This window comes from Triticum urartu, chromosome 1A, assembly GCF_056163025.1.
Source record: "Triticum urartu cultivar PI428250 chromosome 1A, HENAU_Tu73, whole genome shotgun sequence".
In the NCBI taxonomy this organism is placed as follows: Eukaryota; Viridiplantae; Streptophyta; class Magnoliopsida; order Poales; family Poaceae; genus Triticum; species Triticum urartu.
In genome coordinates, this window is record NC_141873.1 from 135434256 (window position 1) to 135445750 (window position 11495).

Sequence of the window (11495 nt, forward strand, 5' to 3'; positions counted from 1 at the left end):
TCCTAGAGTACTATGGCCTTCAACTGCATAATCTCACGCCAGGCTCCATTCTGCACATCGCGGGTTTTGTTGCTCTCTGCGAGCTGCTCCTAGGCTGCGAGGCCCATTTCAAGCTATTGAGAAAGCTTTTCTACCTCATACCTCGCTCCCAAAAGGGATCCATATTCGAGGTGGGCGGTGCCGAAGTATGGCGCCTAGCCAGAAGAGGATACCTGCCCGACACTCCAAAGAAGGCATCCGAGGAGTGGCCCTCGAAGTGGTTCTATATTGAAGACGTCATTCTTTCGGACCCAATCCGAAGTGGCCTACCTGAATTTTCCAATAGTCCGTTAAAGAAACACCACAGCTGGCGCCCCCGAAGCCTCGAGGAGCAGGACAGTGTGAAAGTTAAGAAGTTAATGGACAAGATAAAGGTACTCGCCCAATCTGGCCTGTCCATAATTGAAGTCATGGCGATTTCCATAACGCGCGGTGTCTAACCACTCCAATCCAGAGGACTCCCCATGTGGAACTACAACGGGGAGGATGATACATCCCGCTATGGGCGCAAGGGTCCGGATAACTTCACCGCCCTGGCCGCCATATTGGTTGATCTTTACAAAGGGGAGAAAGAAGAATTCACTCGCCTCAAGTGCCGAGATGGCTTTTCCATGTACAAACCCCCTAGCTGGGTAAGGTTTCAATCCAATACCTCACTTAATCTTATTCCTAAGTCGTAATTAGTCAATCTTAACCCGACCATTTTTACCAGGAATGGAGAAAGGCTACTATGGGGATCTATAGCCCCGCTCCGCAGCCGGAGGACCATAATCGGGACCTGGATCCCGGATTTGAGGAGGATCCGGATATATCCGTGGAGCTCAAGGAGGGGGTCTTCTATCAGGCGAGCTATGACGACACAGAAGTGGCCATCGAAGCCGATTACCTTGGCCTCCTTCCGTCTTCCCATGTAAGTGCCCAGGGAGCATCTCCTCCAAAAGAGTCTTCCCATTGTGCCTCACCCGCTGCACTATCTCGTGCTTCAAAGGGGCGGCGCTCGTCTCGCCACGCCGCATCGGGATCGTCCCTTAAAAAGGGTACACCGACACAAGGAGGATCTTCAAAAAGAAAGGCGGGCGGCAATTCTTCCAAGATTAGTCCTTCATCAAAAAGGTACGACCTTTTATACACCCTGCGGCAAGCATATCGAACTATGACGTTTTTCTCCTCCCCCATATTTCAGGAAGAGCACCCATCGGACTATGTCCGAAGACCTCGTCGGACACACGTCCGTCAATCCGACCCCGGACCCTACCTCTAGGGCTGGAGTCGATACAGGTGCCATGCCGGACTGTCCTCTCTCCGACGATTTGGACAATGTATCTGTCACCAACTCCGAGGTGGAGAGTGCCATGAACCATCAGTGCCGGAGGGCTGCCATGCGCGATCCTACCTTTATTGAAGAGGCATTTAATGCCTTTAGTTCGGCAGACGCATACATCCGAGCTGCTCGGGATGGGCTTGCTGGGGCCACTTGCCAGCTTTCAAAGGATATGCGAGTAAGATCATTTCATGTAGATTTAATAGCCATATACCAGTAGCCCCCAAGACTTGAAAACAGTTGAAGCAACTGATTTTAAGGATCTATGTGTAATCGGGTACTCATAGAGAAGAACAACGTGCTATCTCGGGAGATGGAGCAGTGTCGGACGCAGCTGACTACTGCTACTGTCGAATTGGAGAAGTCCAAGGAGGCACCGATTGGTAATGTTCCCTTATGTCCGGAAAAATAATCATATGCCAATCATGTGTATGCAAATGAGCATAGTTTCATTTTACAATGGCAGGATCGGCGGCTCAGCTGGAAGAGAAACTGAAGGTCGCGCAGGCGGACAAAGAACATGCCGAAAGGCAAGAGGCCGCTGGTCAACGTGTACTGACACGGACCAGGGACGAGAAGAACAAGCTGCAGGACGCCAACACCCAGCTCGGCGAAGAACTGAAAGATGTGCGAGCCCAATTAGCAGACGCCGTGAAGGAGAACAAAAAGCTGAGAGGCGGCATATTCAGTATGTCTTTTAACTTATTGTCGTATAGTTCGCTAATGCGAATCCTAACAAGTTGTATGTCTGCAGGTATGTTGACTGAGCGGCCCGACGAAGAGGTGTCCGGATTTCAAGGCGACCTGCTACAAGTGTTGTCCAAGGTGCATGAGCGAGCACGGAAGGCGATGAGAAGCATTGCTAAGGCTTTATGGCCAGCCGATTCTCCTCCAGGAAGTATGGGGGACCTTGTGAATTTATTCAAGGGAGCTCAGCGCCATTTTGGGCTATGGAAGATATCGGCATGCCGAGAAGGTGCTCGGGAAGCCTGGGCCATGGTAAAGACACAGTACACCAGACTTGATCCCAATCATATGGCCCAGGTCGGACCTTGAGTATCCTACGGACAGGAAATTCCAGTCAGCCTGGTGTACTCCCAAGTGAAGGTGGCCGCCAAGTTCTCCCAACAAGATTGTAAACTAGACAGCCTGTTAGAGGGTCTAGAGGAAGAAGAAGTTTTTGAGTCTAAGTGGCAATGTACTTTTGTCAACAAACTTGTCTCCAGCTGAATTTGTAAAACGATTGTCATGGCAGACTTTCTGCTTCGACCTCCGAAAACCCTAGGTTATGAGTGTTTCCGAATACTGTACCATAGGTAAACACCAAAGTATGTTCGGAAACCAGGCAGCCCGATCATCATTGCTTGAACAGACAAGTTGTATTCGGGGAGTTATGTTATATTACATTTGATTGTAAGAAACGTCTTCCAGAGAGAATAGTTCCGTTAAGGGTTCCTTTCCCTGGGCTGGTATGCGGTTCTTTGTGCATACCGAAGCTGTGATTCTGAAAAATCACAGTATGCGTTTATACTCTAGGGTTTTGTAGTGCCATGAGGGCAGTTCATCTTGTACTCACTGACCAATCATTCCCTTAAGAACGCTAGCTTTCGAGTTCACCCATCCGAGGTACATGTCCGGATGACCCAGCTGTAACAATCGCAGAGGTGCTCCCTTTATGCCCTAGCCGAACAAACGAGAACGTAGTGCATAAGCACAGGAGCCAGGCAACCTAGCTTGGCAAAAACTTAAGTCATAAAGGTGCATATAATGGTGAACAAAAGACATATATGGATAGATGACACATATATATGGTGAGCTTGATGCTCGAAAAATAATAACAAGAATAAGCTTCTTGTGAAAAGAAGCCCCCAGGTATTGTGGGGTAAGTACACTTCATGTGTACGGTTTATCCAAACACGAACTGGAAGTCGTATAGAAACGAGGAAAAAAGGGAAAACTGTAAAAAGGAGAAAAGACAGAGCGAGAAAAAAGGTATATGTGCGGACTTAGGCGTAGAATCTTCGGAGCCTTGCGGTGTTCCATGGGTTTGGCTCCAAGCGATTGTCCGAAGCATTGCGAAGATGATAGGATCCTCTAGTGAGAACTTCATCTATTATGAAGGGCCCCTCCAATTTGGGCTTGAGCTTGTCCTTTTTCTTTTCTGGTAGGCGTAAAACTAGTTCACCAACATTGTAGGTCTTTGCCCGTACTTCATTGTTTTGGTATCGTCGAGCCTGCTGTTGATAGAATGCGGAACAGGCCTTCGTCACATCGCGCTCCTCCTCCGGGCCGTCCAGGTCGTCCTGCCGATCAAGCTCGGCTTCTCTCTCTTCATACATGCACACTCGAGGTGAGTCATGAATAATGTCGCAAGGTAAGACTACCTCTGCACTGTACACCATGAAAAAGGTTGTATATCCGGTCGTGCGATTGGGCGTGGTCCACAGCCCCCGGAGTACGGAATCGAGTTGCTTGACCCCGTGTTTGTCTGATTCTTGCAGAGATCGCACTAGTATGGGTTTGACGCCGCTCATTATCATGTTGTTAGCCTGTTCGACCTGACCGTTTGTCTGAGGGTGGTATACGGAGGCGTAATCAAGCTTGATGCCCAAGTTGGCGCACCAAGTTTTTACCTCGTCGGCGGTAAAGTTAGAGCAGTTGTCAGTAATAATACTGTGCGGGACACCGTAACGGTGTACGACGCCGGATATGAAGTCTATCACCGATCTGGCTTCAGCCGTTTTAACTGGTTTAGCTTCTATCCACTTAGTGAACTTGTCGACCATTACCAACAAGTATTTCTTCTTATGGGTTACCCCTTTAAGAGGTCCGACCATATCGAGCCCCCAGACCGCAAAGGGCCAAGTAATGGGGATTGTTCGGAGGGTGGTAGGTGGCATGTGGCTTTGGTTAGCGAAAAGCTGGCATCCAACGCAGCGCTGCACGAGGTCTTGTGCATCTGCCCGGGCTATGGGCCAAAAGAAACCCGTGCGGAAGGCTTTACTTACAAGGGCCCGGGCTGCGGCATGATGGCCGCCAAGACCAGCGTGTATTTTAGCCAAGAGCTGCCGTCCCTCGTCTTTGGAGATACATCGTTGAAGGACCCTGGTAGTACTTTTCTTGTATAGTTCTCCTTCATGAACTTTGTAGGCTTTCTAACATCAGACGATGCGACGGGCCTCGGTCTGATCCTCAGGGAGCTCATTCCTAGAGAGGTAGGCAAGGAAAGGCTTGGTCCATGGGGCAATTATTTCCATAATTTTGTGGGTCGGTGGTGTTATTTCAGTGCATGAGCCCCCGATGATATCGGGACTGTGTTCGGAATCGGGGGGTATGATCGGCTCCTGGTCGGTGCTCCCGTTCTCGTCCTGCCACACCACGGATGGCTTGAAGAGCCTTTCCACAGAGGTATTAGGTGGGAAGGGGTCGTGTATAGCACCCATGCGAGCAAGGATGTCCGCGGCTTGATTACTCTCTCGAGCCACGTGATGAAACTCGAGACCCAAGAACCAAGCTGATATTTGGAGTACGGCGTTGCGGTAGGCCGCCATCTTCGGATCTTTTGCGCTGAAGTCTCCGTTTATTTGGGACATTGCGAGGTTGGAATCCACGCGCACCTCAAGGCGTTGTATGCCCATGGAGATAGCCATTCGGAGACCGTGCAATAGGGCTTCGCATTCGGCTGCATTGTTAGAGTCTATATACAGTATTTGGAGCATGTAACGAACTGTGTCTCCTGTGGGGGATGTCAAGACAACACCAGCCCCCAGTCCGGCTAACATTTTAGAGCCGTCAAATTGCATCACCTAGTTAGAATACGTGCTGTGTTCTTTAGGGAGTTCGGCCTCAGTCCATTCGGCGACAAAGTCAGCCAACACCTGAGATTTAATGGCTCAGCGTGGTTTGTATGTTATTTCAGATGGTAGGAGCTCAATGGCCCATTTGGCAATCCTGTCGGTGGCATCCCGGTTGTTTATAATATCATTGAGTGGTACTTCGAAAGCCATCGTGCTTGAGTATTCTTGGGAGTAGTGTCATAGCTTGCGGGATGCCATAAAGACCACATATGCTATCTTCTGATAATGTGGATATCGGGATTTGCATGGTGTGAGGACCGTCGATACGTTATATACTGGTTTCTGGAGTGGGAATTTATGTCCTTCCTCTTGTCGTTCAACGACGAGCACCGCACTCACCACCTGGTGAGTTGCCGATATGTAAAGCAGCATTGGTTCACCGATGTTTGGTGCCGCCAGGATGGGGTTGCTTGCTAGCAAAGTTTTTATTTCCTCCAACCCTGCTATTGCAGCATCCGTCCACACAAAGTGGTCGGTGCGTCGGACCAGGCGATATAGTGGCAACACCTTTTCTCCTAATCTGGAGATAAAGTGGCTCAAGGCTGCCACGCACCCGGCTAGTTTTTGGACCTGCTTCAGGTCGGTTGGTGTTGCCAATTGTGACAAGGCTTGAATTTTGGCTGGGTTTGCTTCGATTCCCCTATTGGAGACAATAAACCTGAGTAGTTTGCCGGCGGGAACGCTGAAAACACACTTTTCTGGATTGAGCCTTATGTCATATGTTCGGAGGTTGTCGAATGTGAGGCGTAAGTCATCCACCAATGATTCACATGCTTGGTTTTGATGACTACGTCATCTACACATGCCTCCACAGTCTTGCCGATGTTTATTCCAGGCACGTTTGAATCATGCATTGGTAAGTGGCGCCGACATTTTTGAGCCCGAAAGGCATAGTGTTGAAGCAGAAAGGCCCATACGGGGTGATGAATGCCGTTGCGGCTTGGTCAGAGTCCTTCATCTTAATTTGATGGTATCCGGAGTATGCGTCGAGGAAACACAGTAAATCGTGTCCCGCGGTTGCATCGATAATCTGGTTCATGCGAGGTAGTGGGAAGGGGTCCTTAGGGCAGGCCTTGTTAAGGTCTATGAAATCGACACACAGGCGCCAGGATTTATCCTTCTTTGGTACGATGACCAGGTTTGCTAGCCAATCCGGATGTTTGATCTCTTTGATAAACTCGGCTTTGAGTAGTTTGGCCAGCTCCTCCCCCATAGCATGTCGTTTGGGTTCGGAAAATCGCCGGAGCATTTGCTTGACCGGCTTGTATCCCTTCAGTATATTGAGACTATGTTCAGCCAGGGCGCGTGGGATTCCTGGCATATCTGAGGGGTGCCAGGCGAAGATGTCCCAATTCTCACACAAGAACGCACGTAATGCAGCGTCGACCGTCGGGTCCAGCTACGCCCCATTGGAAACTGTTTTCTTGGGATCCATCGGGTGGACTTGAAATTTGACTATCTCGTCAGCTGGCTTGAAAGAGGTGGATTTGGGCCTTTTGTCAAGAATTACGTCATCCCTATCCACTGTAGAACGTAGTGCGGTGAGTTCCTTGCCCGCTAGGGCTTTGGACAATGCCTCAAGGGCCAGGGATGCGGTTTTATTTTCGACGCGGAGTGCTATGTACGGATCACTAGAGATAGTGATAACACCATTGGGCCTGGGCATTTTGAGCTTCATATACGCGTAATGAGGTATAGCTTGAAAGCGTGTGAATGCATCTCACCCTAACAGGGCATGATATCCGCTGTTAAAGGAGCCACCTGGAAGATTATCTCTTCGGACCTATAGTTTTCTGGTGTGTCGAATACCACATCCAGCTTAATTTTCCCCCAGCATCTTGCTTCTCTGCTGGGAATGATTCCCCTAAAGGATGTATTGCTCTGCTCAATGCGACTCCTCTCCATTTGCATTTTATTGAGCGTGTCCTCGTAGATGAGGTTCAGTCTGCTGCCACCGTCCATTAGCACTTTAGTGAGCCAAAAACCATCCACAATTGGGTTGAGGACCAGAGCGGATGGTGCCCGGACTGAGTGGGATCTTGGTTCGTCATTGGCATTAAAATTAATTGCTATAACATTCCAAGGGTTTATTGTTGCTACATGGCAGACTTCGGCAAGGTCGCGAAGCGCCCATTTGCGTCGATTATTTGATGAGAAGGTCTCGAAGACTGTGAGTACTTCGGGATCGTGTTCTGAAGAGTACTTTTCTGGTGTAGTATTGGCGAGTGTCGGATGTGGGGTTCCAGCAAACCCTTAAGGTTCGAACACTGGGGTGCGCGCGAAGTCTTTCCTTCCCACCGATCTACGCCCTAGCTCGCTAAGATCTTGCGGATGAACTCGACGAACTCGCAACACAGAAAGACACGAGGTTTATACTGGTTCATGCCACCGTTGTGGTGTAATACCCTACTCCAGTGTGGTGGTGGATTGCCTCTAGGGCTGATGATGAACAGTACAAGGGAAGAACTGCCTCCTGAGGTTGAGGTGTTCTTGTGAGTAGGCTCTTGATCGGGTTGGATCAAGCTAAGATGAGATGATGTGCCATCCGAGGAGATCCTCTACTATGGTGGCTAACTCTACTTATATAGGCCCTGGTCCTCTTCCCAAATATCGAGCGGGAAGGGAGCCAACAACGGCGGGCCAATTTGAAGGGGGACAGCTAGTACAAGCTATCCTGACAAAAGTGATCTTCGCCTGCGAAAAGCTCTGGTGGTGACGCCGTCTTGGGCTCCACGATGACCTCCGTCTTGCCGTCCTCCTGGTCTTGGTCTCATTGCACCAATATAGAAACCTTTGCCTGATGCCTCGGTACTCTTCGCCTGCGATGGCCTCCTTAGCACCAAAGAGGAAACAAGGACGCTGCGCGCACTGGCGCTCGCCTGGTGTCATGCGTCATGGCTCACGTCACGAGGGCCTCGTGAGGTTTGCCCCCACCTTGATATCTCCGCTCCTCGTGAGCCTGCCTGGCTAAGCTACTCCAAAGGAGGTCTTGCGTCATCTGCCTCGCGAGGCTTGGACCCTCGCGAGGGTCTTGGATGCTTTGTTGGTGAAGATTGGCCGTACGGCCTGCTGGCTTAGCCACGCCGTGGGCCGCAGGCAGGCAAGTCTGGGGACCCCCATTCCCAGAATGCCGACAGTGGCCCCCGGGCCCAAGGTGCGCTCGGGCTTGGCTTCGTGGCGAAGCCAAGGGCCAAATTCGGAGCACCGCGGGCCCCCAAAGCCTGTGACCTTGGTTGACGCGTGGCGGTTGATTGGACGTGGGTGTCTCCGCTTCCCCATGCTGCCTCGGCAGCTGCACGACTTGACAAGTCCCTGCGACATGCAAGGAAAACTGTCATTACCTGCGATCGTAGGAGACGTCGGTTAGCCTTCTCTTGCTATAAATGGGGAGGGGCGGAGCCCCCGTTGCCCATCTCTTCCTCGCTTGCTTGCTTCTTCCTCCTTGATCCACTGCTGACAACAATGGCGCCTATCAGAAAGTTTTCTACTGAAGAGAAAGGAAAGGCTCCCCCTGATGATCCGGGGCCCCTTCCGCCGAAGAAAAGGTCGATCCATCGCCGTGACGAAGCGCCAATGCAAGTGGTGTTGAGGCCTTGGTGCGAGCGGCCTCCTTCGGGGTACTCGCTGCCCTCGTACGCCCGAGATGAGGGCTCGAGAGGACGAAGTGACGAGCAGCGCCGCCCACGCCGCATCCGGGGTCACCGCGCCACGGCGACGCGTGCCGTCGCCCCTGGAGTTCACGCTGCGGACTCCTCGCGCGAGTTGGTGTTGTGGGCGCCGATGCCTCCAAGCACCTGGATCCGCTTCCCACGGTTCTTCTCCGACGTGATGCCGCCGAGGGGGCCTCTCGAGCTCTGGCTGCAGCGCTCCGGTGACCGGAGCGGAGATCGAAGCGGTCCCCACTAGCAAGATCTTCATGACTCGGGGCTGGGGCGAGATCGCACGGGTCTGCCATGCGAGGGGCGCCCTCACGATCCACTTCGAGTACGACGGTGTCTCCATGCTCTTCTTCAAGGTCTTCGATGCTGAGGGCCGCTGATAACCCACATGTATAGGGGATCAATTATAGCCTCTTTCGATAAGTAAGAGTGTCGAACCCAACGAGGAGCTAAAGGTAGAACAAATATTCCCTCAAGTTCTATCGACCACCGATACAACTCTACGCACACTTGACGTTCGCTTTACCGGAAACAAGTATGAAACTAGAAGTACTTTGTAGGTTTGTTGGATAGGTATGCAAGATAATAAAGAGCAAGTAAATATAAAGTAGGGGCTGTTTAGATGAAGACACAACTAAATTAGTTTTAGTAAAGAGCTTTTGTCAACAAGAAGGTTATTTGTCCCTAGCAATCGATAACTAGACCGGTAATCATTATTGCAATTTTATTTGAGGGAGAGGCATAAGCTAACATACTTTCTCTACTTGGATCATATGCACTTATGATTGGAACTCTAGCAAGCATCCGCAACTACTAAAGATTCATTAAGGTAAAACCCAACCATAGCATTAAAGCATCAAGTCCCCTTTATCCCATACGCAAACAATCTACTTACTCGGGTCTGTGCTTCTGTCACTCACGCCACCCACCATAAGCAAATCATAAACATATTGCAAACCCCACAGCAGGAATCCCTCACGCTTGCGCGACACGGAGAGCATCATAGGACAGCACCAATAATAAAACATACAACTCAAACCAACCACGATCATCAAATAGCCATTAGGACAAAACAGATCTACTCAAACATCATAGGATAGCCATACATCTTTGGGAAATAATATATAGCGTTGAGCACCATGTTTAAGTAGAGATTACAGCGGGTAAGATAGACGTTACACCGCTGCATAGAGGGGGAAAGAGTTGGTGATGATGGCGGTGAAGTTAGTGGTGAAGATCGCGGTGATGATGATGGCCCCCGGTGGCACTCCGGTGCCACCGGAAGCGAGGGGGAGAGAGCCCCCCACCTTCTTATTCTTCCTTGACCTCCTCCCTAGATGGGAGAAGGGTTTCCTCTCTGGTCCATGGCCTCCATGGCGTGGGAGGGGCAAGAGCCCCTCCGAGATTGGATCTATCTCTCTGTCTCTCTCTGGTTCTGCGTTATCAGATTCTTCCCTATCACCGTTTCTTATATTCCCGGAGATCCGTAACTCCGATTGGGCAGAAATTTTAACACGATCTCTATCCGGAAATTAGCTTTCTTGCGGCGAAAGAAGGGCTCCGACCGCCTTACGGGGTGGCCACGAGGGTCAGGGGCGCGCCTGACACCCTGGGGCGCGCCCCCCTACCTCGTGCCCCCCTCGGACACCGTCTCGCGTGGATTCTTCTTCCCAAAAATCATATATATTCCAAAAAAAATCTCCATCAAGTTTTATTCCGTTTGGACTCCGTTTGATATGGATATTATGCGAAACAAAAAACATGCAACAAACAGGAACTGGCACTGGGCACTGGATCAATATGTTAGTCCCAAAAATAATATTAAAAGTTGCCAAAAAGTATATGAAAGTTGAATAATATTGACATGGAACAATCAAAAATTATAGATACGACGGAGACGTATCAGCATCCCCAAGCTTAATTCCTGCTCGTCCTCGAGTAGGTAAATGATAAAAAGATAATTTTTGATGTGGAATGCTACCTAGCATAATCTTGATCATATGTATAATCATGGCATGAATATTAAGACACGAGTGATTCAAAGCAATAGTCTATCCTTTGACATAAAAACAATAATACTTCAAGCATACCAACCAAGCAATTATGTCTTATTGAAATAACATAGCCAAAGAAAGCTCATCCCTACAAAATCATATAGTCTGGCTATGCTCCATCTTCACCACACAAAATATTCACGTCATGCACAACCCCGATGACAAGCCAAGCAATTGTTTCATACTTTTGACGTTCTCAAACCTTTTCAACTTTCACGCAATACATGAGCGTGAGCCGTGGACATAGCACTATAGGTGGAATAGAATATGATGGTGGAGAAGACAAAAAGGAGAAGATAGTCTCACATCAACTAGGCGTATCAATGGGCTATGGAGATGCCCATCAATAGATATCAATGCGAGTGAGTAGGGATTGCCATGCAACGGATGCACTAGAGCTATAAATGTATGAAAGCTCAACAAAAGAAACTAGTGGGTGTGCATCCAACTTGCTTGCTCATGAAGACCTAGGGCACTTGAGGAGGCCCATCATTGGAATATACAAGCCAAGTTCTATAATGAAAGATTCCCACTAGTATATGAAAGTGACGACATAGGAGACTCT

The 11495-nt window shown here is 49.7% G+C and overlaps 1 protein-coding gene across 1 annotated transcript; it reads right to left on the reverse strand.

The window, feature by feature from the left end:
- Positions 1-4521: 4521 nt before the first annotated feature.
- Positions 4522-4911, reverse strand: LOC147990370 (uncharacterized). Its single transcript, XM_087538185.1, has one exon. It carries the CDS (start codon positions 4909-4911, stop codon positions 4522-4524), a length of 390 nt encoding a protein of 129 aa, XP_087394311.1.
- Positions 4912-11495: the final 6584 nt, after the last annotated feature.